This window comes from Hoplias malabaricus, chromosome 1 (genome assembly GCF_029633855.1).
Source record: "Hoplias malabaricus isolate fHopMal1 chromosome 1, fHopMal1.hap1, whole genome shotgun sequence".
NCBI lineage: Eukaryota > Metazoa > Chordata > Actinopteri > Characiformes > Erythrinidae > Hoplias > Hoplias malabaricus.
In genome coordinates, this window is record NC_089800.1 from 48,685,179 (window position 1) to 48,710,713 (window position 25,535).

Here is a 25,535-nt window from a genome sequence, read left to right on the forward strand (position 1 = left end):
TTTATAGATCTAGTGTGAAACCACAAGCCACCACAGCTCATACTCTACAGCACTGTTGAAACTGGAACACACTTTGTGCACTTTGGCCCTTCCTTGTTTATGAAGCTTGACACTCTAACCAGTATGCATTGCTCCTATTGACGCTGGTCGTACACGGCAGACCACCAGATGCTAAGTAGAATATTGTCACTATATCATGCACCCAATATTAAACCCTGTAATAAACAACAAAAGTTGTTTCCTTTTGAAATAAAAGACCAATTGTTCTACTTTTGTTTGTAAAAGATTTTGGAAAAATGTATAAGTGGGTGAATGATGACACAAATCTAATTGTCATTTGAGACCATATCACTGGAATAAAAACAGATAATACAGAGTAGACTTTGTGCTGAATGTACTGATTACTCGAGCCACAGAAACTAAAGAACAATTCCCCATGACAACACATTTCATATTTAAACTGATTTTCTTCAGTTCTTTAACATTTGTGCGAAATGCCTTCACTCTGTTGGGATGGTGTGCTCTAACTGTCTTCATGTTTGATTTACTAAAGCACTGACTGGACTGTGATAAACGTGTGATCATATGTCAAATATCAGCTATAAATGAGATAAGGTCATGCCTAAACATGCCATTTATTTGCTACAAATAAAAGTATTCTTTCTCAAACCAACACCCATGACAACAATAAAAAAAAATTCTTCAGAATACTGCACTACCTATCCTTTTATTCTCCTGTGATGCTATCCTGTTGGTATTAATGCTGTCCTGAGGGCTGTGCAAGGCCAAAGAAAGCTTTTTCATGGAATAGCCCTTCAGGATTCATAAGATTAACTATTTAACTACCAACAACCAAATAAATATACTCAGCGCCCCTGTGTGACTAATCACAGACCTGTATACTCTGCAACAAATACCAAACAGAATGGCCAATTAGGTTTATGTTTATCTTATGGGCATGGCTTGGATATTAAAAGGTGAATACGAATGCATTTAATAACTGACGTTTTCGCTGAGATTGATTATATCTGTAATTTAAATTGAGCCACTGTAGACAACTAAATTAGTTTGTTTAAAAATAAGTACAAAAAGGAACCTGTAAAGCCCGCAAATCGCACCAGTCCTACACTCTAAAAAGAACCAACTTAATTGAATTGCTTCAATTGGTAACAAGCAATTCAATTAAGTTTATCCAACTTAATTTTTTAAGTTTTTGAAGGTTGAACTTAAAAAATTAAGTTGGATAAACTTAATTGAATTACTTGTTACCAATTGAAGCAATTCAATTAAGTTGGATCAACTCTTCTCTTTTTAGAGTGTATAGTAAGCAGCTGTGCATGCTGATTTCACCAAAACGTCGACATTGAAGAGGACCATGTGGTTTAGGGCTCTATTTGGCAATAAGACCCTAAATGGCAGCAGAGGAACGCATATAATGTATTTGATGAATTGGGGCACAGAACAACTATGAGGAAGAATCCAGTCCAATTAAACCACGGTATGTGGGGAGATGAATCAGGTTTGACTACACCCACTGGGATTTCTGTTCTCACATGCTTTACTCTAATTCACTCAGAGTGTAAGCTTGACATTTACGATTCTAATAGACCAATGAAATGAGGTAGCCGCTAACATCTCTATCTTATAATTAACTGGATTTATAAGGTCACAGAAGGAGAGGCGTTCTCATTTCGCTGTTGCATTGATCTGCCATGTCTACTTGATCTACACTTCTCATCCATTTTTCTACTGAATTGGTGAGGTGGGCAGATCAGTACTGATGTATTGATACTTTATATATGATGTCACATCCTGAAAATTTTGCCCCTCATGCTGGAAACACACTACAGCAGTGTTATAAACAGATGGCGGAAATGTTGGAAAAAAAGTATTACAGGAAATAGACCTATAGTATAAGAATCATATTCTTTCCACTCTATTTTATACACATTAGCACAGACAGCCAAATCAGAAGATCTGAAATCTGTAATGTCAATGTTGTGAGGTATTTCCTTTTTAATTTACACCAAGGCAAATGCTGTCAAACAACATTTTGATGACCAGATTGTAGCTTTATTTATTCTAGCTGTAGCCAATTCTAACATAACTATACAGAATAACGAAAATGAAATAGCCAATGTCTCACACTAATATTATGTGAGGGAAGCCAAATATGTGCAAATATTTTTTTAGTCAACGTTAAATGTTCCTTTTTTTTGTTAGGTTTAATCTAAAGTTGGATACTGGAACAATAAATTAGTGATAATTCATACGCGAGAGAGTACTACTCATAAAGAATATAAAACAATCAATTTAATCAACGGGTAGGTTTTCTAGCCAATCACAGCGCAGTATTGAGAGATAACAACAGCATGTTGCAGGCCAATTAAAGCTGAGGTCTCTGTAAAACAGAACCAGTGGAAAGCGTGGACCGCCAACCAATCACAGCGCGCAGCGCGTGTATGAAAACGGGTGTGAAAAGACAACCTAATTTAACGGTCGCCCTGGAGACGAAGACGCGGAGCCGTAACTTTATCCGGAGTGGACATGATACACCACAATCGACGAACTCTCACTTTGAGGATTAATCACGTTTCGGTTAGGCTGTTTTAATTATATTATGGGAAACTGTATATTACCTGCTGCGGGGCGACTCTCTGTGGATAGCAAGTTGTGTGTCCTGCTGTGTGCCTCAGACCGTCAGTAATGTCCTCTCTGCAGAAAAAGGCTGTTTTCTCGGCCGGAGGAGCGCTGAGTCTGGCCGCGGTGCTGTTGCTGGCAGCGGCGATGGGCAGCTGCTGTTGGGTTAAGGCTGGAGTTCTGTGTCAGACCGGAGCTCATCTCGTCAACGCCTCGGGCTCTGAGCTCGACAAATTCACCGGCTCCGTGAGCTACGGGCTGTTCAACGGTCAGAGACTTAAACAGTGCGGCCTGGGAGGAAGACCCCTCTCCTTCTCCTGTGAGTATACTGTGGAAAACAGACGGGTTCAGCTTTAACATTTCAGTAAAACGTTTCCCTTTTCTACACAACCCTCCACAAGAGATAACTAGGATATGCTTTCTGATATTCTCAACGAAACAGTATACTCCAATCAGCCTTAACATTAAAGCCACCTTCTTGTTTTTGCACTTATGGTCCATTTATGAGTTCTACTTGGCATCTACAATTGCAGTTTTGCTCTGCATACTTTGTTAGAACACGTTCGTCCCGCCAGGGCCCCCAGAGGACCACCACTGAGCGTATTATGTGGGTTAGGCATCACTCTCAGCGCTGCAGTGACATGGCGGTGTGTTTGTGTGTTGCACTCGTAGGAGTGGATCAGACACAGCAGTTGTGCTAGAGTTTTTAAACACTTCAATGTCACTGTTGGACTGAGAATAGCCCAACAAAAAACAAGGCAAATACTCTCAAACAATTTTCATAACCAGATTTTAGCTTTATTTCTTATAGCTGTAGCCAGTTGTAACATAACTATATCATAAAAATGAAACGGACACTAAAATTGTGTGGGGGAAGCCGTATTGGTAAAAAACACAACTTCAGCCAATGTTAAATTAGAAAGCCATATTTTCCTTTGTTTTCTTGTTAGGTTTAATCTAAAGTCAGTTACTGGAACAATAAATTAGTGATAATTTACAATGATGGCCGACCTAATTGATTTCATTTTGCATATGAGGCCCAGCACCTCTTCTGTGGATGTACTTCTCACCATATTTCTCATAAATGTTTTGCAGTCTTTTGGTCCCAGTATTTCATTCATATTAAACAGACACCTCTTATAGTGAAGCTAGGCCTTGATTTTGATCAACTTTAGACCTTATCAGGAAAGCAGGACTTTTAGTTTTAAGATTGGAATATTCTTCATCTCTATAACAAATATCACCTGCAGAGTCCCTGAAGGATCCTATTTTATATCTATTCAGTTCTCTGCAATGAGGGCTGTCACGGTGAAAAATATTCTATTGTGATGATTTAACAGGGCTCAATAATGCAATTAGTGATATTTCTGCTCAAATTACTTAATTTATCCGTATTCTAGTGCTGGAAACGGGCCGAACTGTTCCTTTTAAGGCTGCTCCACGGCTTGGTGGATGCATTTCATAACACTTAGACACTCAGCCGTTCAGCAGCAGTTCAGAGTCCAACAGTTGGGAAAAATCAAATCGCGGCTGTGGTGGTTGCTTGCCATTTCCTGCGGTTGGCAGGTTAATAGCGCTGTATTACAATATTGCGGTTACTGCGAACACTCTAGCTTGGGTCCATATAAGCCCTTATCAAGTACAACATCCCTTATCATTGCTATGCAGATAGCATGCAGTTATACAGCTATCTTTAGCCATGAGATAATAGCTTGACTCACCTTGTCCCAAATCAAGACAAAACAGCGTTATTTTTGGCAACCCTTTTTCTAACAGTATTATAGCCTTTGGGACCATTATCCAGTAATGTAAATACCCACAAAAAAAAAAGCATCTTTTTTTATTTTAGAGTAAATTAGTAGCATTGTACGAGTCCGGCCTGTCATGTCTGCAGCTGATTCACTCTTCTGACTGGCACAAAGAAGAGGGAGAGCATTATTTCTGTACTTGTCATCCTGCACTATTTACCTGTGAGATTCTGGATCAAATACAGGGTTTTATTGTTTGTTTTTAAGGCCCTACATATTGTATGGCACCTAACCACATATCTGACCTGCTCTGCCTTCCATCCTCCTCTCCACCACTGCAGTCATCAAAGCAGCTGAATGTAGTCATTCTGTGTTCCCGGCTGAACCAGCTGTACCTAAACTTTGGAACTTCCATATTTCGAGTCTCCTCCCACATCACACATTTTTAAGTACAATGTAAAATCTCCTTTACTTTTGACCTTTTAATCCCCTTGCATTTAAATCCCCTTAGAGGTTACGTATGCTTTAGTTGGTTTTATTTGATTCTATTCATTCTTTTTTTTTAACAGCTCTATCAAGCAACATTTACATACATACATACATTTTATTTTTTCCGCTTCTCCATTTCAGGGTCGCAGTAAGCAACATTTAAATACTGGAAATTTGCTTAACACTAAAAAGAACATTGAGTATTTTAAAGGGAAGTATGTTTCTTCTTTCACTAGATGAAGGCAAAATAAGTCACACCAGTCCCTCACAGGGCATCACACTCATCCAGTCTCCTCAGACTATTTTCATATGTAATGTCTTTTGTTTTAAAGTTTTAGGCCAAAGGCTTTGTTGTAAACTGTTTTTAAATGACGTTACAGTCATTAATACTAATTTGGTAATTATAAACAGTGTGGTTGGTTATAGAAACATTAAATATTTTACATGTCTGATCTGTGAAAAAGTCAGACCCAGTATCTTTATCTATAATGGTGTACTTAAAAATTAAATGTCACTGAATAACTGCCTACATCTCAGTCATTTAATCATGGAGAAATTGTTCTGGGGGTGTGGTAATGAAGAAAAAAAATACAGACAGAGTCAGTATTATATTTTCATAGGAAGTAAAGTCAAAATGGCTCCTGTGGGGAATAGTGGACATGCATAGGCTTCAGTTCTGATTTTATGAAGTGCAATAAAATTGATTGTTTTGGGGACCAATGAGATGCTTTGCCTTAATTGAGATGCATGGGAAGCTTCAAAGATCCAAAACCTCTTGTGTTTCACCGTGAACATGTGATAACCCAGAATTCTTCCCTAATGAGCTCTGGATGTGACCCAGAATAAGGCCATTTGGCTCCACTCTGCACTTGCTGCTTCTAGTGGAGATTTACTTAGTTGGGATTCTTTACACTTGCATCTTTAATCCAGAAATAATGCCTGTAAATAAAGAATTGACTGTAGACCAACATATTGCTTACAAAGTTGTGTTACATTATCATTCATTCTCAGTATTACTAACATATTTACTGATTAATTTAATTACAGTGAACAAAAATATTATTTTTCTATCCACATAATTCAAAGTATTTCAGGACAAAAAGCTAAATTAAATATTTTTAAAACTGCTCTGTGGTGGTGGGGTTCTCATGTGCCCCCTCGCATGTAGTGAAATTACAACTAGTCGCACAATGCCAGATCCCATGAGAGTCTGGCACCTACTGTCAGTTAACGTGGCCAAGAACTGCCTACTGCGGCAAAGAAAGCAAACTGACTGACACGCAAAAGGACCAATCACTAATCTGCAATTTTGTCCTGATGTGTATCAGGAGGCAGAATCAGAATGCAACTGGCAGAAACCTGTGTAGTAGAGGAATTTATAGTATTAGTCTTAAAGTATTTGTTGTAATGGAATAGCATTTTATGTTATTTTTGCTCCCTCTTTTTTTGTTTCTAGTTTTTCCTGACCTGGTAACTGTGATCCCAGCAAGTCTTCACGTGAGCGTGATATTCTTCTGTGCAGTCCTCATCCTGTTTTCTTCAATATGCTGTGGATTCTTCATGTACAATGCCTTTGGTCATCCTTATGAGACCCTGCATGGACCGCTTGGCCTCTATCTGTGGAACATGATCAGCTGTAAGTCTACATGCCTTCCTGTATACACACACACGCATACACACACACACACACACACACACACACACACACACACACACACACACTTGATTTAATGTAATGTCAGCATTTGAGAAATCTTTTTGTTTGCCATTCCAGTTTTAATAATAAATACAAGAAGAAATAATGCTGATTATGTTAGCCATTTTTGGGGTTTGTCAGGCATTCATTTTCTGTAATCACAGTTTATGTAACTGCAATTTTCGGTAATTTATTTTAAAAATAAACACTTATATTTTGGTGTCTGGATGCATAGATTTTCTCTGTTTTTATTTTATCTCTCTGCTTTTTTGAAGAACACACAAACATGCACAATATTTAATCCTAGAATGTTCTTCTGAAGCTCTTCGTTGTGAATCTGAGACTCTACGATTTATTGTTCAACTCATTCAAAATGGGAAAGGTTGAGATTGGCTTGCATAATAAATAAATAAAGGCATGGAAATAAATGTACTGGGGCCAACTCTTCAGCCCATCTCTAGTGTCAGATGACAGTGCTGTTAACATACTGATGGACAGTACCATTTTAATGGCCATTTTGACCTGTCAGTGCAATTGATCCCATTAAGACGCAAAGCAAGAATTAAGACTGTATTATTTACATCAGCTTTTGGTGCAACCTCTGGGTCATGGTGGCAAATAAGGACAAAGGTATACTTTTCACACTGCAATTTCCAAGTGACCAAGTCTGTGACAATACAGACACATTTGGTACATTGTTTATAAAAAGTAAAGGCACAGAAATGTATGTGTGATATGTGGCGGAAAGGTAAAAAAAATTGTTGTGCTCTGAAAAGAAAAGTAAAAAATGAAATGAACAATTAAACTGAATATGTTCAGAGGTCAAATTTGAATCAGACATAAAACCACATGCAACAGAGGCTTCAACCAGACCGGAAAAACTGTCTGAACCAAGCCAAACTTTTTTGTTTAAACATTTTTAGACTCATCACTTTAGTGCAATGTTTAATAAGCAACCCTCAGATGTCACCCATACCTTGGCTATTTGAATATGTCTATGGGAAAACTGAAGTACAAGAAAACTATTGTTTTAAGATCATGTTCTTTGTCCAGTAACCAGAAAACTTTTCCCCCGTGGGCAGGTCTGTGTAGCTGTCTCATCCTAATCCTCTACGCAGCAGAGGTCAAACTGCATCGACTGTCTGAAATCATCGCTAACTACAAAGAGGGAAGCTTCGTGTACAAAACACGCAGTGAGACTTTTGAGCGCTCCTTCTGGCTTGTATTCCTGGTCTTGGTTTTACACTGCTTTAACATCTTACTGATTCGCCTGGCGGGGGTCCAGTTTCCATTCCAGGGGGCCAAAGATTCTGAAGCCACCACTGGAGCAGCAGATCTCATGTACTGACCAGCGCTATTGTTCACTAGGTCTACCACCCCGATGTGACATCCTATCACGGCCATTAGCTCTTCTCAATAGGAGTCTTGCATCTTGCAGCATCCGTTGTTTTGTTTTGTTTACCGATGAACTGACAAGGCACATCTGAGCCTCCTAAGCTGAACTCATTCACTTTCAGAAAAGGCAAAGCCCTCTGAGTTAGTTTTATGGCTGTGTCTGTGAGAGATGAGTCTTATCTATCCCGCTGCAGGGAGGCTAGTGGAGGCACCCAGTCTGTCAGCCACACGCCCTGATTGTGCATTCTGTTCATTGCCACTGCAATTAAGGCTCAGTATTTTAAATGAATTGCTGAAACGTATTCTCAGCTCTGTTTCTTCCACAAGGAAATTATCTTTGTGCTGCGTATCATTCAAATCCTAACACTACCCTAATGCACAATGTTCCATTACTGGGTAACAATTTATCTTGGAAATACTGCTGTTTGGAAATGCCCTTATTGTGCCAAGAATTATGACTGTTATAAACAGCCAACATTCTTTAAAAAAAATGAGAACCTTCGATATTTAACGTGCATATACTTATTCATATTTTAAATGGAGTATAAGCAATTTCAAGGTGGGTGTGTAAGATTAATTCGTAGTGTTAATCATCAAAATGAACCATGTTACTTAATATGTAACATGCATTTTAATATAATAAAATCTATAGCATCTTTTACATATTTTAATTTAAGGATGTTACCAGTTACACATTGTAATGTTGTATTGGTCTATGTCCCGTTTTTTTTTTTTTTTTTTTACTTAAATGTAGTGGAATCTGTTCTTCCAGTTGCACTAAATACTGATTTAACTAATTAATGTTATTTTGTTTCTGATTTAGTCTGCATCTTGTCAGTGATACACAGTAGCTATGAAGTACATTGTATATATATTAAACAGTTCTGAAAAACATTAAAACTAGTGTATTGTTTGTGTTGCTTCAGTTGTGTAAAAGGGTTCCCAACAAACATACATGGTGTCTTGCATATTCTATTTAGACCAGTCATGCTAGTTTGTGTGACTTTTGTCTGGTTTTCTTCCACAAGCAAGAAAAAGAAAAAAATGCTCATAGGTGAACTGTTTATTCAAAAGTGTTAATAGGTGTGAGACAATGAGTAAATGTATGATACTCTCTGATGGACTGAAGCGTGTTCCTGCCTTGCACAATTATTCTAGGTAAGCTTCGGACCCACTACAACCCTGAACAGGGTGAATCTTTTACAGAAATTTAAGGAATAAATAAATATATATATATATATATATATAAAACAAAATCATATGTAGTTTTATAAAATGACTTCTAAACTTGCCAGTAACAAATCATTCAATAATAAACTGGCCAGGAAAAATAGAATATAAACAAATATTATTAAAAAAAACAAAACATTATAAACGCTTCATGAGTTTATGCTTAATTTTCTAATTTTTAAAGACTTTACCCAATGTACCTCTTGTACTGTTTTCATAGACTTGAAAACACATTACTCCACCCAGCATCAGAAGAAAGGAATCTGACACTGAAAAAGTCACGTCACCACTTCCACCTGCCTCATTAATACTTAGCAGCAAGTGTATATAAAGAGAGGACTTTGTTGAGGTTTACTGAGTGGCTTGGGTTTTTGAGTAGGAAAAGAGTAGAGTTAAAGAAACTCTAACATGAGTTTATGACTGACTGCTTCAGCCTCACACTTATCATCAGCAAGAAAACACAAGGTAGGTTTGTAAAACTTATACTGGGTCAATGAAAGATTGTTTTCACTGCAGATTCAACTGCTACAGGTTAAGTCAGTTGTAATAAAATAAATGCTGTTAAAGAAATTGAGAAATATGCATATTATAATAGCTGTAGTATATGAAAATTAGTATACATAATTGATATAAGAAACTGCTTTTGAATGCACAAGTGATCACAGTCATGAAAAGATACCAAGAGCCGAGATGAATATATTTATGCACTTATTGGAAGATGTTTTAGTTTCAGCATTTTTTCCACTTCCAAACAGAGCATTTGTTAAAATTTTCCAGAATATTCAGAAATTTCAGTCATGATTTTTTCTGCATATTAAGAATCACAAAATAACATTCACATGCTAAAAGTTACCTTTGTATTAATGCATACAATTATTGATAAAGCGGAGTATCATAATGAATAAAAACATAACTTTGATTTTGACTACGACATCGTAGTGCTTCAGAAGAAAGTAAGAGCGCCTTTGGTCAGCTTATCTTTAGTTAAATATTTAGTATATTTAGTTTAAATTGCCCATTGTTATTAGAGATGCGATACACTAGCGACTAATCTAACTATGTACGACTTATAAAGTGGTTAAAAAGCCGTCTGTGGCGCCCTCTAGTTTTGAAGACTATGTCCACTTCGACTTTGATAAAACGAAGAAGGATCTTCAAAATAAAAAAAACAGACAGGATTCGTATTTGGTGAGATGTTCTGAGACGTCCCTCAGAGGTGAGTATAAACTATGAGAATACAGTAGTAAATCTGTCATACATTTATAACTCTTTACAATATACAAACAACAGGTGTAGAAAAGGGGATACCAATTAAATCAGGGGTGGGCAATCTTATCCGCAAAGGGCCGGGGTGGCTGCTGGATTTAAGTCCATTCAGGCTCAAGCACACCTGATTTCACTCCTTTAATTAGTTGGCTTGAGTAAAACAAATGATCATGTGACCTCCCGGTTGGTTGGAACAAAAACCAGCAGCCACACCGGCCCTTTGCGGATAAGATTGCCCACCCCTGAATTAAATGATTCCATAAATAAAGCTTATGTAGTAGACGACTCCTGTAGTTTTTTGTAAGTGTTATTTACTCTTGTCAACACCTACAGCCCGCTGCCCATGGCCACAAAAATGCCTTGACTTTTTATTTATTTATTTATTTATTTGTTTGTTGCATCTCTGAAATAAGCCGAATTTATTTCTATGGCATATTTAAAAGACAATAGTTGTCATCCAGTGTGCTGCATTGTGTGAGATATATCTATTTTGGGAATTAATTAGGTGAAAAATGGGATAATGTTCTAAAGTCTTGGAGCAGCCACAGATAAGACTTTAGATTGCAGTAGAGAGCATGAAACATCAAAAACCTTCTTATTTAGAGATATGGTTTAGAGCAAAGTAGAGGTTTAAACATGAAGAATAAAATCTTAAAATCCACCTCGTGTGACTATTAGCTCCTGGGACGTTTGTGACTGGTAACAATAGAAAGAAGGTAAAGGTCTAATGCTCTGTTTTCTTGGTGCCTGTCAGGAGTCTGAGAGCTGCACAGTGAAACTCCTATTTTTGTGATAAATTGGACTTCCATCCATCCATTATCTGTAACCGCTTATCCAATTTAGGGTCGCGGGGGGTCCAGAGCCTACCTGGAATCATCGGGCACAAGGCGGGAATACACCCTGGAGGGGACGCCAGTCCTTCACAGGGCAACACAGACACACACACATTCTCTCACACACTCACACCTACGGACACTTTCGAGTCGCCAATCCACCTGCAACGTGTGTTTTTGGACTGTGGGAGGAAACCGGAGCACTCGGAGGAAACCCACGCGGACACGGGGAGAACACATAAGTTGGACTTAAGTAAGATCATTTTGTTAATGAAATTAATTGTAACATTGGAACAATCACTGTATTAGGAACACCTACCTTGTAGTTACATTCATTGTCCATTTCATCAACTCTTCAGGAGCACTTTGTAGTTCTACAATTACAGACCATAGTTCAACTGTTTCTCTGCATACTTTATTATCCTCATTTCACCCTGCTCTTCAAAGGTCAGGAGCCTCTCATGACCCCCACACAGCAGGGAAGACTTGGATAGTGGACTATTCTCAGCGCTGTAATGACACTGACATTGTGCTGGTACTAGTGGATCAGACACTGCAGTGCTGCTGGAGTTTTTAAACACTGTGTTCATTCACTCTGTGAGACACTCTACCTTGTTGGTCCAACTTGTAGATGTAGAGTTGGAGACAGTAGCTCATCTGTTGCTGCACAGTGTGTGTTTGGTGTCCTCTAGTCCTTCATCAGCGAGACGCTGTCGGCTGAATATTTTTGTTTGGTGGACTATTGTCATTCCAGTGGTGTCTGGATGACCCACCACTCCAGTCATACCTGCTCACAGAGATACACAGAGACTATATATATAGAAATATACACAGAGAAACAGTCTGTAAACGGTCTGGAGCTGATAAAATGTAGAGTGTGTGTTGATTCAAGGAAGTTGTTCCTAATTCAGTGATCATTCAGTGTCCACAATAAGTGCACCTTAAAATATACATATATTCACTAATTACAAGGGGTGTTGACACACTTTTGGAGGTACAGTGTATCAAAAACTAAACAGAAACATGAATGATTATGAATGATTGACAACAATCCATTCAATAAGACAATTGTTCACTAGTCAAACAATACTTTTCTGGTCCTTTCATGCCCAGGTCCCATCAAATTTCTACACCACAGGGACCTTATCTTATCTTATGTCTCCTCTTTGCATTCTTCTCATTCTAAAATCTCTGCAACTTCTGTGTCCCCAGATGTTCTTATCTTTCTCCTCACCATTTTGTCTTCCGCCTTTTCCCTTATGTCTTTTTTGGTCAAATTTATTGTAAGCTTCTGCTTCTTTTCTCCTCTACCTTCATGCATTCACATTTTTCTCTCCTGTTCAGCTATTCTCGTTTTGCCCACCCAAATATAACTCCAGCACCTTATTCACTGTCAGGTTTTTATACTTCTCATACTCTTTCATATCCTTACTTTATTGCTTACCTCACCTAATTCTTCTAGGCGTTTGATGCATTCGGCAAGGGGAAAAGGCTGTTGTTTGAATGCTGTGTGCTACTTTGTTAATTCAGTTTCCATTTCCTCAAGTTTATTACTCTTCCTTCCTGTTTCTAAATATATTTCTTCTGGTTTTGAGTGTATTTCTCAGCATGTCCAAACTGATCTGTACAACCCTTTTGCCCACATAAACTTACTTGCTCCTTTTTTTTTCACACTGACTGTATCAGTCCACTGAACGCTTGTTGCTAAATACTGATTCAGATTATTCTGCAGTTGATGCAACTACAACTTCTAACATGCATTAGCAAAGATGTCACATGCGACAAACACACTTGTTTGTAAGACAAAAAAAATGTATACATACTGTCCTTACTTCTGAGTAATTCCAAGAAATTGCCTTACAATGTTTAAAAAAATTTGATTTAGTGAATTGTCTGCAAAGTTGACAGGATTAGTTCCTTATTTTAATGACATAAGAAACCCTAGCTGTCTTAATCCAGCCGTTTGAGACTCTTTATAACAAAGCATTTGCAAAGTCATGATGCTGATTGCTTATTTCACTTGTTATGTTTTCTAGCTTATAAACAACTCCACATGGGCTTGTTAACATTGTGAAAAATTTGTTTTTTTACTGAAGGGAGTCTTGCGCCAACATTAAAAAGTTAACAGCAAAATCAGAATGAAAAAATACTTTACGTTCAGTCCTAAAATTAAGATTCAAAAAGTAACGTCCCTTGTTTTTTGGTTTGCCTTCGACTAAAGAGCACCACAAGATGGCGGCAGATGTGCTTCTTGGCTCAACTAGAGTCAGAAACCCCCCGAAAAACTGACAAGAACAAACTTGACAGAAATATTGGCTTTTGTTTATTTTTATTATTTTTTTTACAAGCTGTGAACCTATCATTCGCTTAAATAGGAGTGTTTTGTAGACCAGCTGAAGTCCAATATCTATTTAAAGACACTTAAGAGAGGACTAGGCTAAGTCAGTACTGAATTATTTATCATTACGAGCTCAGTTGTGTTAACTTAGGAAACCCGTAGGCCACCACGCCCATGGCCGAGAGATGAGCAATGCACTTAAGCTTTCTCCTCAGACTAAAGATCAGTGTCTCCTAACGCTGTGAGGTAACGGCCTCATTGATACATTCATCCAGGTTTTATAGCTGTTACGTGCACACGTCTCCCGCCTAAACCCTCGCCATTATCGACCTCGTATCCTGTATTTTACTTATCCCAGAAACTCTGGGTGATTGTATATAAAGTAGACGCAATTACCTTTCTATTTATTCAGCTTACAGTGTTATAAACCTAACTTAAGAAGCAGTACACTGAAACAATGTACGTGTGAATAATGCAGAATGGGCTCACCTCTGCTTAATGTATGTCTGACGCATTATAACTGCTTATTTGGGAAAGGTGAGCCGTTAGACTGTGATATGTGTAATGCTAACCACACACTAGAGGACTTGAAAAGACAGTCTGAAACCTAGTCATATATAAAGGCAGCGTCACGGTGTTGAGTTTTAACTCAACAATTTTTTGGCAGATTCTTACAGGGTCACATCGTGGATCTAGTACTGCGGTTAAGTCAGCCGCCGTTTGAGAAAACACGGTTAAACTAGCCGCACGTCAAATTTTAGTGCGCGTATACTAGTGACAAACCGGTAATACTCAATGCGCGTGAAGACTTGAGCTTATGCCCTTCATTTTAAAGCAAAAGTAACGGCATTTAAGCGGTTTATATATTGGTAATTTCTAGTAAGCATTCCATACAATCAACAGATATCAGTTCAGGGTTTACTACACTATCTATCTATGAAGTATGAGATGATTTTTCTGTATAGTTTTTATGTAAATGACATTCAAAATCCCTATAATTGTCCATTGTTTTTTAACATGAGTCAAGTTCACTGCTTTATATGGTAATTTCTAATAAGTAGTCCACACAACCAACATATATCAGTTCAGAGTGTACCACACTATGTACCTATGGATTTTACTGTATAGTTTTTATGTAAATGACATTCAAATTTCCCATAATTGTATATTAATAATTGTATAATTATAATATGGTTCTTTCTAATAAGTAGTCCATACAACCAACAGGTGTCAGTTCTGTGTGTACCACACTATGTACCTATGAAATATGAAGTGATTTTACTGTATAGTTTTTGAGTAAATGATATTCAAAATCCCTATAATTGTCCAATATTTTTTAACCTGAGTCAAGTTCACTGCTTTATAAAATGATCATTTCTAATAAGTAGTCCACACAACCAACAGATATCAGTTCAGAGTGTACCACACTATGTACCTCTAAAATATGAAGTGATTTTACTGTATAGTTTTTGAATAAATGATATTCAATATCACAGTAATTCTCCATTGTTTTTAATGACGACTCAAGTTTACTGCTTTATAATATGGTCATTTCTAATAAGTAGTCCATACAACCAACAGATATCAGTTCAGTGTTTACCACACTATGTACCTATGAAATATGAAGTGATTTTACTGTATAGTTTTTTCTGTAAATGACATTCAAAATTCCCATAATTGTCCATTGTTTTTGAACATGAGTCAAGTTCAATGCTTTATAATATGGTCATTTCTAATAGGTAGTCCATAAAACCAACAGATATCAGTTCAGAGTGAACCACACTATGTACCTATAAATTGTGAAGTGATTTTACTGTATAGTTTTTGAATAAATGACTTTCAAATTTCCCATAATTGTCCATTGTTTCTGAACATGAGTCAAGTTCAATGCTTTATAATATGGTCATTTCTAAGAAGCAGTCCATACAACCAACAAATGTCAGCTCAGGATTTACTATACTATGTATCTATGAAATATGAAGTGATTTTACTGTATAGTTTTTATGTAAATTCCCATAATTGTCCATTGTTTTTTAACATGAGTCAAGTCCACTGCTTTATATCATCATTAAAAACAATGGAGAATTATTGTGATTTTGAATGTCATTCACTCAAAAACTATACAGTAAAATCACTTCATATTCCATAGGTACATAGTGTGGTACACTCTGAACTGATATATGTTGGTTGTGTGGACTACGTATTAGAAATTACCATATTATAAAGCAGTAAACTTGAGTTAACATTAAAAACAATGGACAATTATAGGGATTTTGAATGTCATTTACATAAAAACTATACAGTAAAATCACTTCATACTTCATAGATACATAGTGTAGTAAACCCTGAACTGATATCTGTTGATTGTTTGGACTACTTACTAGAAATGACCAATATATAAACCGCTTAAATGCTGTTACTTTCTTTAAAATGAAGGGCATAAGCTCAGGTCTTCACGCGCATTGAGTATTACCGGTTTGTCACTAGTATACGCGCACTAAAATCTGACGTGCGGCTAGTTTAACCGTGTTTTCTCAAACGGCGGCTGGCTTAACTGCAGTGATCTGAACATTTATAAGAGAAACGGTTGAACAATGGAGCGGAAACAAAGCAGCGTTTGGCCACAGCTAGCTCAGAAAATCATAGTATTCTCATAATTTGTTTTTACAACACATCTCACATGAATCAACAGCTCTAGGAAGACACGATTTTATTCAAAAATTGTCGTTTGTCTGCGACTGAAATCGTTTGAAAAGTCGTTTGGTTTAAAGCCGACAAAAATGTGTGTGGGGTGATGAAGATAAACATGATTCAAGAAAAAAGAAACCGTTAAATGATTTTAAAAATATATCTAAGTTACTGGATCCGGAATATGTTAAAAATGCTACAATTTGTTACAAAATTATCAAAGCCCAACACCAGTCATTGTTTAAACTCCTAAAAACTCAACTCTGTTCATTCAAACGACGTATTTAAAGTTCTTCCCAAGAACCAATCTTCTAATGCCTTAAAAGTGGCTTAAATGTAACTCTACACCTTTAGCTTCATTCAGCATGACTTTGAGACTGGAACACAGCGGTTTTAAAGCGGAAATGCCGTCCGTTGACTACTTATTTCACTCAGGTCTTCTAGTTGATAAACACCGCTGCCCGGACATGCTAGATAACAAGGTAAAAACTTTTTACAGGAAGGGGGTTTTAAAAGAGGCTTTTGGTAAGTTAGTTTGCATATAGTGACAGCAAGGACTATGGGTTTTTAAAGTTTTGAAACTCATATCAAAAAGCTATAAATAAAAATAATAACAATAAGGAATGAAAATGTAGGCTGTAATGATTTCGAGCAATTTTAGTAATGTGTGTGTGTGTGTGTGTGTGTGTGTGTTACCCAGATGGAAGGCAGCCTTCAGGTTACTGAACAAGTCAAAGCGGAGCTGGACGACATCCACAGCCAAATAGCAAAACTTGATAAATGGAGGGAAATATTCAATGCACGAGGGTGAGAATAACACAAGTGTTTTTGAGCTGTTTTGCCACCCGTATTGTCAACTTAATGTTTTTTTTTTCTTTTTTATATGATAAATAAGTCTCTCTTTATAATTTATTTGTATTTTACAGTTTGGAATTGCAAAGCTGTTTTGCCAAGGTAAGTCTTAGTATATATTTTTAATTTGTCTTTAATTTCACGTGACAGATATGCAACAGTTTTTCCTGTTTTCGAATGACCCTTAATCAAACTTCTTCCTTATGTGGTTAAGCCTGACCATATGATAACTGATCCTTCAGACTGAGTGGGCTCAGGTAACTCCGTTTAATTTCTATGCAGGCAAAGGGGTGTGTGTTTATTGAGTGTATGTGTGTGTGGCTGTGATACTTGCCACCAACCTGATATCCCTTGGGGAGATCTGGGACTACAGCAAAGGGGTGGTCATTCCTGCTTCATCTCACTGGCAGCATATCTTTTGTTACCTTATTTTCCACTGTCTTATTGGACCAAGTACTGGAACGATGTGTGAGAACGAAGGTCTGTGTGAACACGAAGTGCATGTAGTCAAAGCAGTTGTGGACTATGAACAGCTACTGCAGAGTATCAGGACTCTACAGCCTTCTAGGCTCAGTTACATAGAGCTACTACAAGAAGAGGTGAAGAGAAGCCAGGATGTGAGTGGTCTGCTGAAATTGTATTGTAGTTGGAGTTGACACCCTCTATTTGGCATGGTTTTTACTTCTTTATTATTTATGCTATCTATGCTTTTGTCAGATGTATCTGTGGCTGTCAAGTATAGGACAAAGAGAGAGACCCAACTGAAATAGGAAAAGGAAAAGGAATATATGTATAAAGTTGAATATATATATAATGAAGTGTGGTAGTGTGGATCAATCTCACGGTTCTATTTGCTCTTTGTTGGACTGGTTTCATGGATGAGAATTAAACTGAAATGTCAGTTGGGTCTCACAATTTGAAATCCAGTTTAGTCTAAGCTAAACTAAGGAACTGTGGGTAATGTTGTTTAATTTAGTCTTCTCTGATATGAATATAACAAAGTCAAATACAGCTGTAACCGTTATCAAGCAGTTTATCTTAAATATATAGATCTCGTTTTTAATCCAGTTGTTATCTTTACACATTTGAATCAAATCCAGTTTCTTCAAATTCAACAGCAGTTTTTACCTTATTATATTTCCTTATACTCTCTTTTACTGTAGAGGCCTCTTGAGAGATTTAAAGCAGAGGAAGAGACTGAGGATGCCTCTAGGTCTCCTACCTCAGCCCAAACACACCAGGGCTCCATTAACCACCTAATGGTGCCCTACTCCGTACCCTGTTCTCTTGCTGTCTCCCCGAGTCTGGGTGGACATCCTGTCTCGCCTGAACTCGCCATGGTGAGTTATGGAAAACGAGCCTGCTATTTGATCCTAGTGGACCTGCCTTCCTGTGTGTCTCAGCAGACATGCTTCTCAAGTATGTATACCAGACACAAAGAGGAATATATGTTAATAATTTAATAATTAGGCTCCAGTGAGGTAACTCTGGCTAATTTGAGCCGTAATGTGATTTGAATATAGTTATAGCCAATAGACAAGGCAAGCACTAGACAGCTCTAATGTTGTGATGTGTGATTTTATTCTTTATACAGAGTGTGAGAAATATTTTATTTGGAAACACATTACACATCTTTAACTATGAGTGGAAGAAGGCTTTCTTCAAGTTCCGGGAGCCCTACTCAAACCTGTCCTATGCTCTGGAGGCGGACAGAGTAAGTAAAATCATATTCAGTGTGTGTGTGTGTGTGTGTGTGTGTGTGTGTGTGTGTGTGTGTGTGTGTGTGTGTGTGTGTGCACAAGACAAAATGTAATAAAACTTTCAGGGCAATAATAATTCTTGATGTTTACGGTTGTGTCAAAGATCTATTACTAACCAAACAGATTCTTGCAAATTAGACATTATAGAACAAAAAAAGGAAACGCGCTCTCTAAGTTGAGCATCTCATTAAAGGTATAATTGTAAGGTATAAACATTAAATTTAGGGTTGAGATGACATGGTACTTCTTAGTTTTGGGCTTCTGCTCATAAGCCTAACAATTTGAGAGATTACATGCCTGTCTCTTTCAATTTAAACACTGCATTAGTCTTTTATAAACCTGTCTCTTATCTTCTGTGACAGAAAAATACAGAAAATGTATTTGAGATGCAAGTTAATGCTTATTTAAAAAGCACAAATCAAGCTTCCTCATCACTGACACTGACTCATTATTACTCCGAAAATCTTTGCTTCTTACTTATTAAATATAAACAGAGACAGAAGCTCATATGTCAGTGAGATGGAAGGTCATATGTCACCTCATGCATATGTTCCAGTAATCAGTCAGATAACTTCATTCTTGGCATAATACTTAACGGCGCAAAAGAGAAGAGAGGTAGTGTTGCACCTTTGAGTGGACCATCTCTTCTCTTCTTTCCCTTTGTGATTGTTTCCCCATTTATCTTGATCAGCTAATCAGACTAACCCCTTCTAGGCCTCCTAATGACTCTATTCACCTTTATTATTTTTGGATGAATGTAAAGTGTTACTGTACAGCTTAACTACACAGCTGCAGCATGCTCATGCTGAAGTGTGTCTAAATACCTTTTTCATTTTGTATGGCACATTTGCATGACTTTGCTGTGAAGAAAAACATAATGAATTATGTGAATATGAATTCTTTATAGCAGAACTAGTCTGGTGTGGCAACAACTGCAGTTTCTATAAATATCTTATTTGTTAAAGCTGTGGTATTATGACCATGTTCTTCTGTAGCTAAGCCTCTTCCAACCAGAGTAGAAAGATGTCATGTTAAAGTATACAGGTAGAACCAAAAAGTTGGCTGAGTAAAATTGTGTTAGTTATTTACTATTACACCTCTCTCACAGTAGTATGCATAAAACCTTAAATTTGTATGTAGTTGCTTTATGAAACATTGTATTTTAGTGAGGTAGGAATAATAATTTATGCTATTCTAAACTCATACAATATAAGGGCAAGCTGCAAGGGACACTTTAGGTATTCAGGGCATTATTGTGTACAAAATAAATAAGGGCATCCAAAATGTACACATGGGACCTGATGAATATTTTTAAGAATAAAATTGTCTCAGGTATACAATACAATTTTAAGATCATTGTTTACCATCTTAGGGGGGAGCCCGTGCAATTCAAATGGCAGTCCAGGCCCACATTATCAAATACCTCCTTTTCACATGTCCAGGGGACTTAGAAAGCTGCACAATGAAAAGGTGAGTTTGAGTCATCCTGAATATGCAATGAAGCAAATATACAGTGTGGGCCATTTATATGAATATATCTTAATAAAATGGGAATGGTTGGTGATATTAACTTCCTGTTTGTGGCACATTAGTATATGTGGGGGGTGGGGGGGGGATTTTCAAGATGGGTGGTGACCATGGCAGCCATTTTGAAGTCGGACATTTTGAATCCAACTTTTCCAACTTTTGTTTTTTCAATGGGAAGAGGGTCATGTGACACATCAAACTTGTTGGGAATTTCACATGAATAACGTAACTTTATTCTTTCATGAGGTATTTACAATTTCTGACCACTTATAAAATGTGTTCAAAGTGCTGCCCATTGTGTTGGATTGTCAATGCAATACTTATCTCCCACTCTCCACACACTGATAGCAACACCACAGGAGAAATGCTAGCACAGGCTTCCAGTATCCCTAGTGATATTCTTGTGAAATTCCCAATAAGTTTGATGTGTCACATGATCCTCTTCCCTTTGAAAAAAACAAAAGTTGGATCCAAAATGGCCGACTTCAAAAAGTTGAAATTTTCCCCCCTCCCATATACTAATGTGCCACAAACAGGAAGTTAATATCACAAATCATTCCCATTTTATTAAGGTGTATCCATATAAATGGCCCACCCTGTATAAACTTAATTATTATCTTATACTCTGTAATTCAGCCTGGGTGAGGTGGGGGAGAAAGAACAGGAGAGGGCATTGGCTGCTGCTTTGGCTGATATTTTATGGACAGCTGGTGAGGAGCATAGTGCCACCGTCTCCTTGGTTACGTCTGAGCGCTGTTTTACCCCCCACCTGGACTACAAACTGGACAACTTCACAGAAAAGGTAGGTTGCCCCGCAGTGTCCAATTTCGCATCTCTCAAACAACATATGGTCTGTGAGTAACATAAAACCCAACTGTGATGTAAATGAATTTTACTATAAGTCTTAAGGCGTGTGCTTGGGTCACCCTTTTTTTTGCAGTTGCATCTGTTTACCTTCAAAACAAAAGAAGAAACCAGGAAATTCATTTATGAGCATATTCAGTGTGTGAGTATTTTGTGTTTTGTTTTCTATATTTGTGACTTTCTCATAAAGTTTTGATTTAGATTTACAAAATGCTGTCTTAATAAATGATTAAATATTCACTCTTTCCTTAAGTTCAGTGAAGAGGGAAGCCATGGAGTCATTCTATTCCTGTATAGCTTAATCCTCTCCAGGTCCATTGTTAGGTAAGTGCATATCACAACCAGAGCACGGGCCTACGTTTTATTATTATTATTATTTTTAATGGTAGCATTGGGAAGCATTTATACACATTTTGTGTGAAAGCTGAATTAACAATAATAAAGTTCATGTTCACTGTACTTTAGATATATATTAAATTATGATGCAATGCATAATACTGTAATATTGTATCTCAAAAATTCTGTTTGGATTGAGTATGGATGACTGTAGTGTTGCAAATGGGTGGAAAATTTCCAATAAATTTCTAGTGATTTACAGGTATCTTTCCATGGGAACTTTAGCTCTTGAACTTTGGAAATATTCCAAAATGTAAATTTTCATGGAAATTTGGGAATTTATTGGAATTAATAGGAAATATTGGATAATTTAAAGGAACTATATCATACACTATCTTCAATGTATATATATATATATATATATATATATATATATATATATATATTTTGTCAACAGCAGACATGAAGGCATAACAGTAATAACTATGTAATAACTAGGACACCTGTGATGTTACAGTTGATGCACGTGGCATTTTTCGGTTGAATAAAATGACAAAGTGTAAAAACACTAAAGCTAATGGTCTTCAAAATGTCAAAAAAGTATTTATTCTTCATTACAGAAACCCATAGAGACCAATAAAATATAGGTAGCTAGCCTTGGGAAGCTAACCTCTGGCTAGCCTTGGTAGACTAGTCTATTAAATGAAATTGCTCATTGAGCTTTTCTAATTTACCAGATAGCAAGCAACTGTGAGATTACACCTTGATTTAATATTTGCTTAAATGTTTCAATGCTATTTCTGTCAAAACAAATATGAACCTTGTCAAAACTTAGCTTTAGGTAGTCGTTTGGTCCAAATGTGTGCTTTCAGTAGTGGTGAGTGGTGGTTTCTAGAAATCATCTGGACATATGCTGTACATGTGATGGAGGAATGAACAGTGCAGGGTGTGTGGTCTCAGTAGCCCTTCAGTGTGTAATGTGTAATGTGCCTGGGATTGAGGAGCAGCTTTTGGCATCATATCTATTTATTTAAGGGAAGATTATGCTTCAGTATATTTTCTACCAACGATATGCAAGTTTCTCACCTTTAGCTTTGAATATTCCCATTTTATTCCCATTAATTACCATGGTAAATTTCCCAAATTTGAAAATTCCTGGAAATTTGCAACCCTAGATGACTGTGATAAAATTAACTTATTAAAAATAACTCACATATTAAGAAACATATTCAGTGTATGTATGTAGTTATTTATTGATTGTCTCTAATTATCCAAGGTTGCAACAAGACTTGGATTTCACCACGACTCATCTCCTGCACTTGAGCTTGGGAAACTTTGGTTGTCACCAGGTAGGTAAAGTATCTATAGGGACAAGTGACAAGTGCATTTGTACATTTGATGATATAGAAACTTTGCTGAAATAAAGGCTTGCATGGATTTGTGGTAAACTCTGTTAAAATGACAAAGTCCTTGAACATTTGCATCAAGGTCTAAGCTGTCTTTCCTTCTCTAACCATGTCAGTGTCACTGTAAATGTTTTAGGCCCTTTTAAACCTTCTGTTGACGGGTCGTGCCAGTCCTCATGTCTTTAATGGAACATTGCTGAATGATGAGGACGGCAGCCCACTGCAACATCCTCTTCATGGGGTTCTGGCTCGCAGCGATGTGGGATATCTGCACTGGAGCAGAGAGCAGGCAGAACACGACAAGCTGCCTGAGGTACGAAACGTGAAACTCCTGCCCTGGGAAGTATCCATAATGGCATTTATGAATGAGAAACATTTCAAATGAACAGTAGTCTATAATAACATGCCTCTAAAGCAGTGAATGCTTGGTCCCATTTCTCTGTTGTTTTAGGTCGGAAGTATGCTTAAGACCCCCAAACTGCCTATTTGGGTTTGCAGCATCAATGGCACTTACAGCGTTCTTTTCAGCCCAAACCGATCTTTGCTGTCTGACTGGAAAATGGAGCATCTCTTTCACCTCTACTTTTATAATGGCCAACCAACTCAAGGGACTACTGCTATGCTCACAATAGGTAATGTGACTGGGCCTATGTTACACATTTTTCATGAGTATGTCTTGATCAATTAAAGATGGAGTGTGTAACTTATTCTAGAAGCGTTAGTTTATTATACTGTAAAAATCCAATAATTTATGGTGGATAAAAGCCTCTACGCACCCGTGTTATAATGCTAGGTTTTTGTTATGTAACAAAATCAGACAACGATAAATAATTTCACATTTAATGTTAAGTATAATCTGTGCAATTCTGTTGGGAAAAAGCTGAAATCATTTAGAGGGGAAAATTAAATATAGAAAACTAAAATAAAGTGGTTCTTATATTTGGTGATGTGGCTGCGTTCAGAATTATTCATTCATTCATTCATTCATTGCCTGTAACTGCTTATCCAGTTCAGGGTCGTGGTGGGTCTGGAGCCTACCTGGAATCACTGGCCTCAAAGCAGGAATACACCTTGGAGGGGCACCAGTCCTTCAGAGGGCGACACACACTCACATCAATGGACATTTTCGAGTCGCCAATCCACCTAATAACGTGTGTTTTTGGACAGTGGGAGGAAACCCATGCAGACACTGGGAGAACACTGTTAAACAATCACGTACGAACTTACGTTAAAAATTAGTCATATCAGTACAATCAGTTACAGTGACTCTGTTTAGCCCCATGTCTAGGATTTCCTGACATTTTGGATGTTAAAGCAAAAAAATATATTTCCAAGGCACTAGATACACCGTGGAAAACTGAATAAATTCATCAACAAATGCATAAAATATGGCACAACTGACTTTACCAAGTACTGGACATTCCTCCATAACTGAGGAAAACACAGAGGAGTCTGGGAGGCTGCCAATGGGTCTACAGCAAAATTAAAAAAGCTGCAGGAATTTCTGTTAAGGACTAATTTTGTACGACGTAACAGCAACCTCTCCTAGTCTTTGTATGTCTGGACTATGTGGTAGGGAATGTTTCTTACAAAGAAAAACACCCAAGCCTTGCTATATTTAATGGTGTACAGGAGATGCTCTTGAAATTGGACAACTTTTGTGCACTTGTGCAAGTAAGAGTGGGCAAATATTTCTACATCAAGATGTGCCATGCTGATGGTCTCCTCCCCTAAGAGACTGACTGCTGTCATGAAATCAAAAGGTCATATCCACTGTAATTTGAATGGAATGAAATGATTGGTTGGTCTTTGATACACGGTTGACTACAGTCTAATAGACTCAATATTTCACAACAGGTTGCAGTTTCTCTATGATGTAAAAGGGCCTAGTTTATCAGAATATTAGTTTCAGGAAGAGTACTTTTTATGTGTTTTTTTTTTATGTTTTTCTAAATGCCTTGTTTCAGACACCCATTCCCATCACTGGGAGGCTGCAAGTGGAGATAGTCAAGGAGACCCAGAGAGAAGGTTCCCTTCGCTGGAGATGACCATCAGAACCAAGTGGGAGGGAGCTGCAATTGACTGGAATGGTACCGGCCCCTTTTACTGAAGAGGCCTGTGTAGTTCAGAAGCTTTGTTATTACATGCCTTTAATCCCAATGTGTTTGTTTATTTATTTATTTACATTTTGTTTTTTACTGACAGTAAAAGCTACATTTATAGTTTGAACATTTCATAGCATTATATTGCCTCTCTGAGTTTTTCTGATGTTGGAAAAAGTTGATAAGCTTGATCTGAAGTAATCCTGACTTTTCTATATACATATGTATGGCCAGTGAAGAGAGAGCACACTGTATTTTGATAGTGTTTTGTTTACATTTGTGTACATACGCTTGATCATCAGAATAAATACCAAATACCATAATGTAGAGTCACATTTTTTTCAACCTTACATCGAAATACATCA

At 37.3% G+C, this 25,535-nt stretch overlaps 2 protein-coding genes and 1 long non-coding RNA gene across 3 annotated transcripts; 2 read left to right on the top strand and 1 right to left on the bottom strand.

Annotated features, from left to right (window-relative positions):
* Positions 1–2,507: 2,507 nt before the first annotated feature.
* clrn1 (clarin 1) lies at positions 2,508–8,793 on the top strand. Its single transcript, XM_066665594.1, has 4 exons — positions 2,508–2,598; positions 2,722–2,959; positions 6,334–6,513; positions 7,656–8,793. The coding sequence occupies exons 1-4, from the start codon at positions 2,548–2,550 to the stop codon at positions 7,919–7,921; spliced, it is 735 nt and encodes a 244-aa protein (XP_066521691.1). The 5' UTR covers positions 2,508–2,547; the 3' UTR covers positions 7,922–8,793.
* Positions 2,878–12,074, bottom strand: LOC136692323 (uncharacterized). Its single transcript, XR_010801934.1, has 3 exons — positions 11,909–12,074; positions 6,345–6,494; positions 2,878–2,968 (listed from the first exon to the last, which is right to left on the bottom strand). It is a non-coding gene; the product is annotated as an uncharacterized lncRNA (long non-coding RNA).
* A 4,116-nt stretch (positions 12,075–16,190) lies between these two features.
* On the top strand, positions 16,191–25,456 carry mindy4b (MINDY family member 4B). Its single transcript, XM_066665567.1, has 13 exons — positions 16,191–16,805; positions 17,024–17,130; positions 17,250–17,277; positions 18,339–18,515; positions 18,770–18,889; positions 20,308–20,405; positions 21,099–21,264; positions 21,403–21,468; positions 21,580–21,650; positions 22,939–23,011; positions 23,205–23,381; positions 23,520–23,700; positions 25,036–25,456. The coding sequence occupies exons 1-13, from the start codon at positions 16,689–16,691 to the stop codon at positions 25,176–25,178; spliced, it is 1,524 nt and encodes a 507-aa protein (XP_066521664.1). The 5' UTR covers positions 16,191–16,688; the 3' UTR covers positions 25,179–25,456.
* Positions 25,457–25,535: the final 79 nt, after the last annotated feature.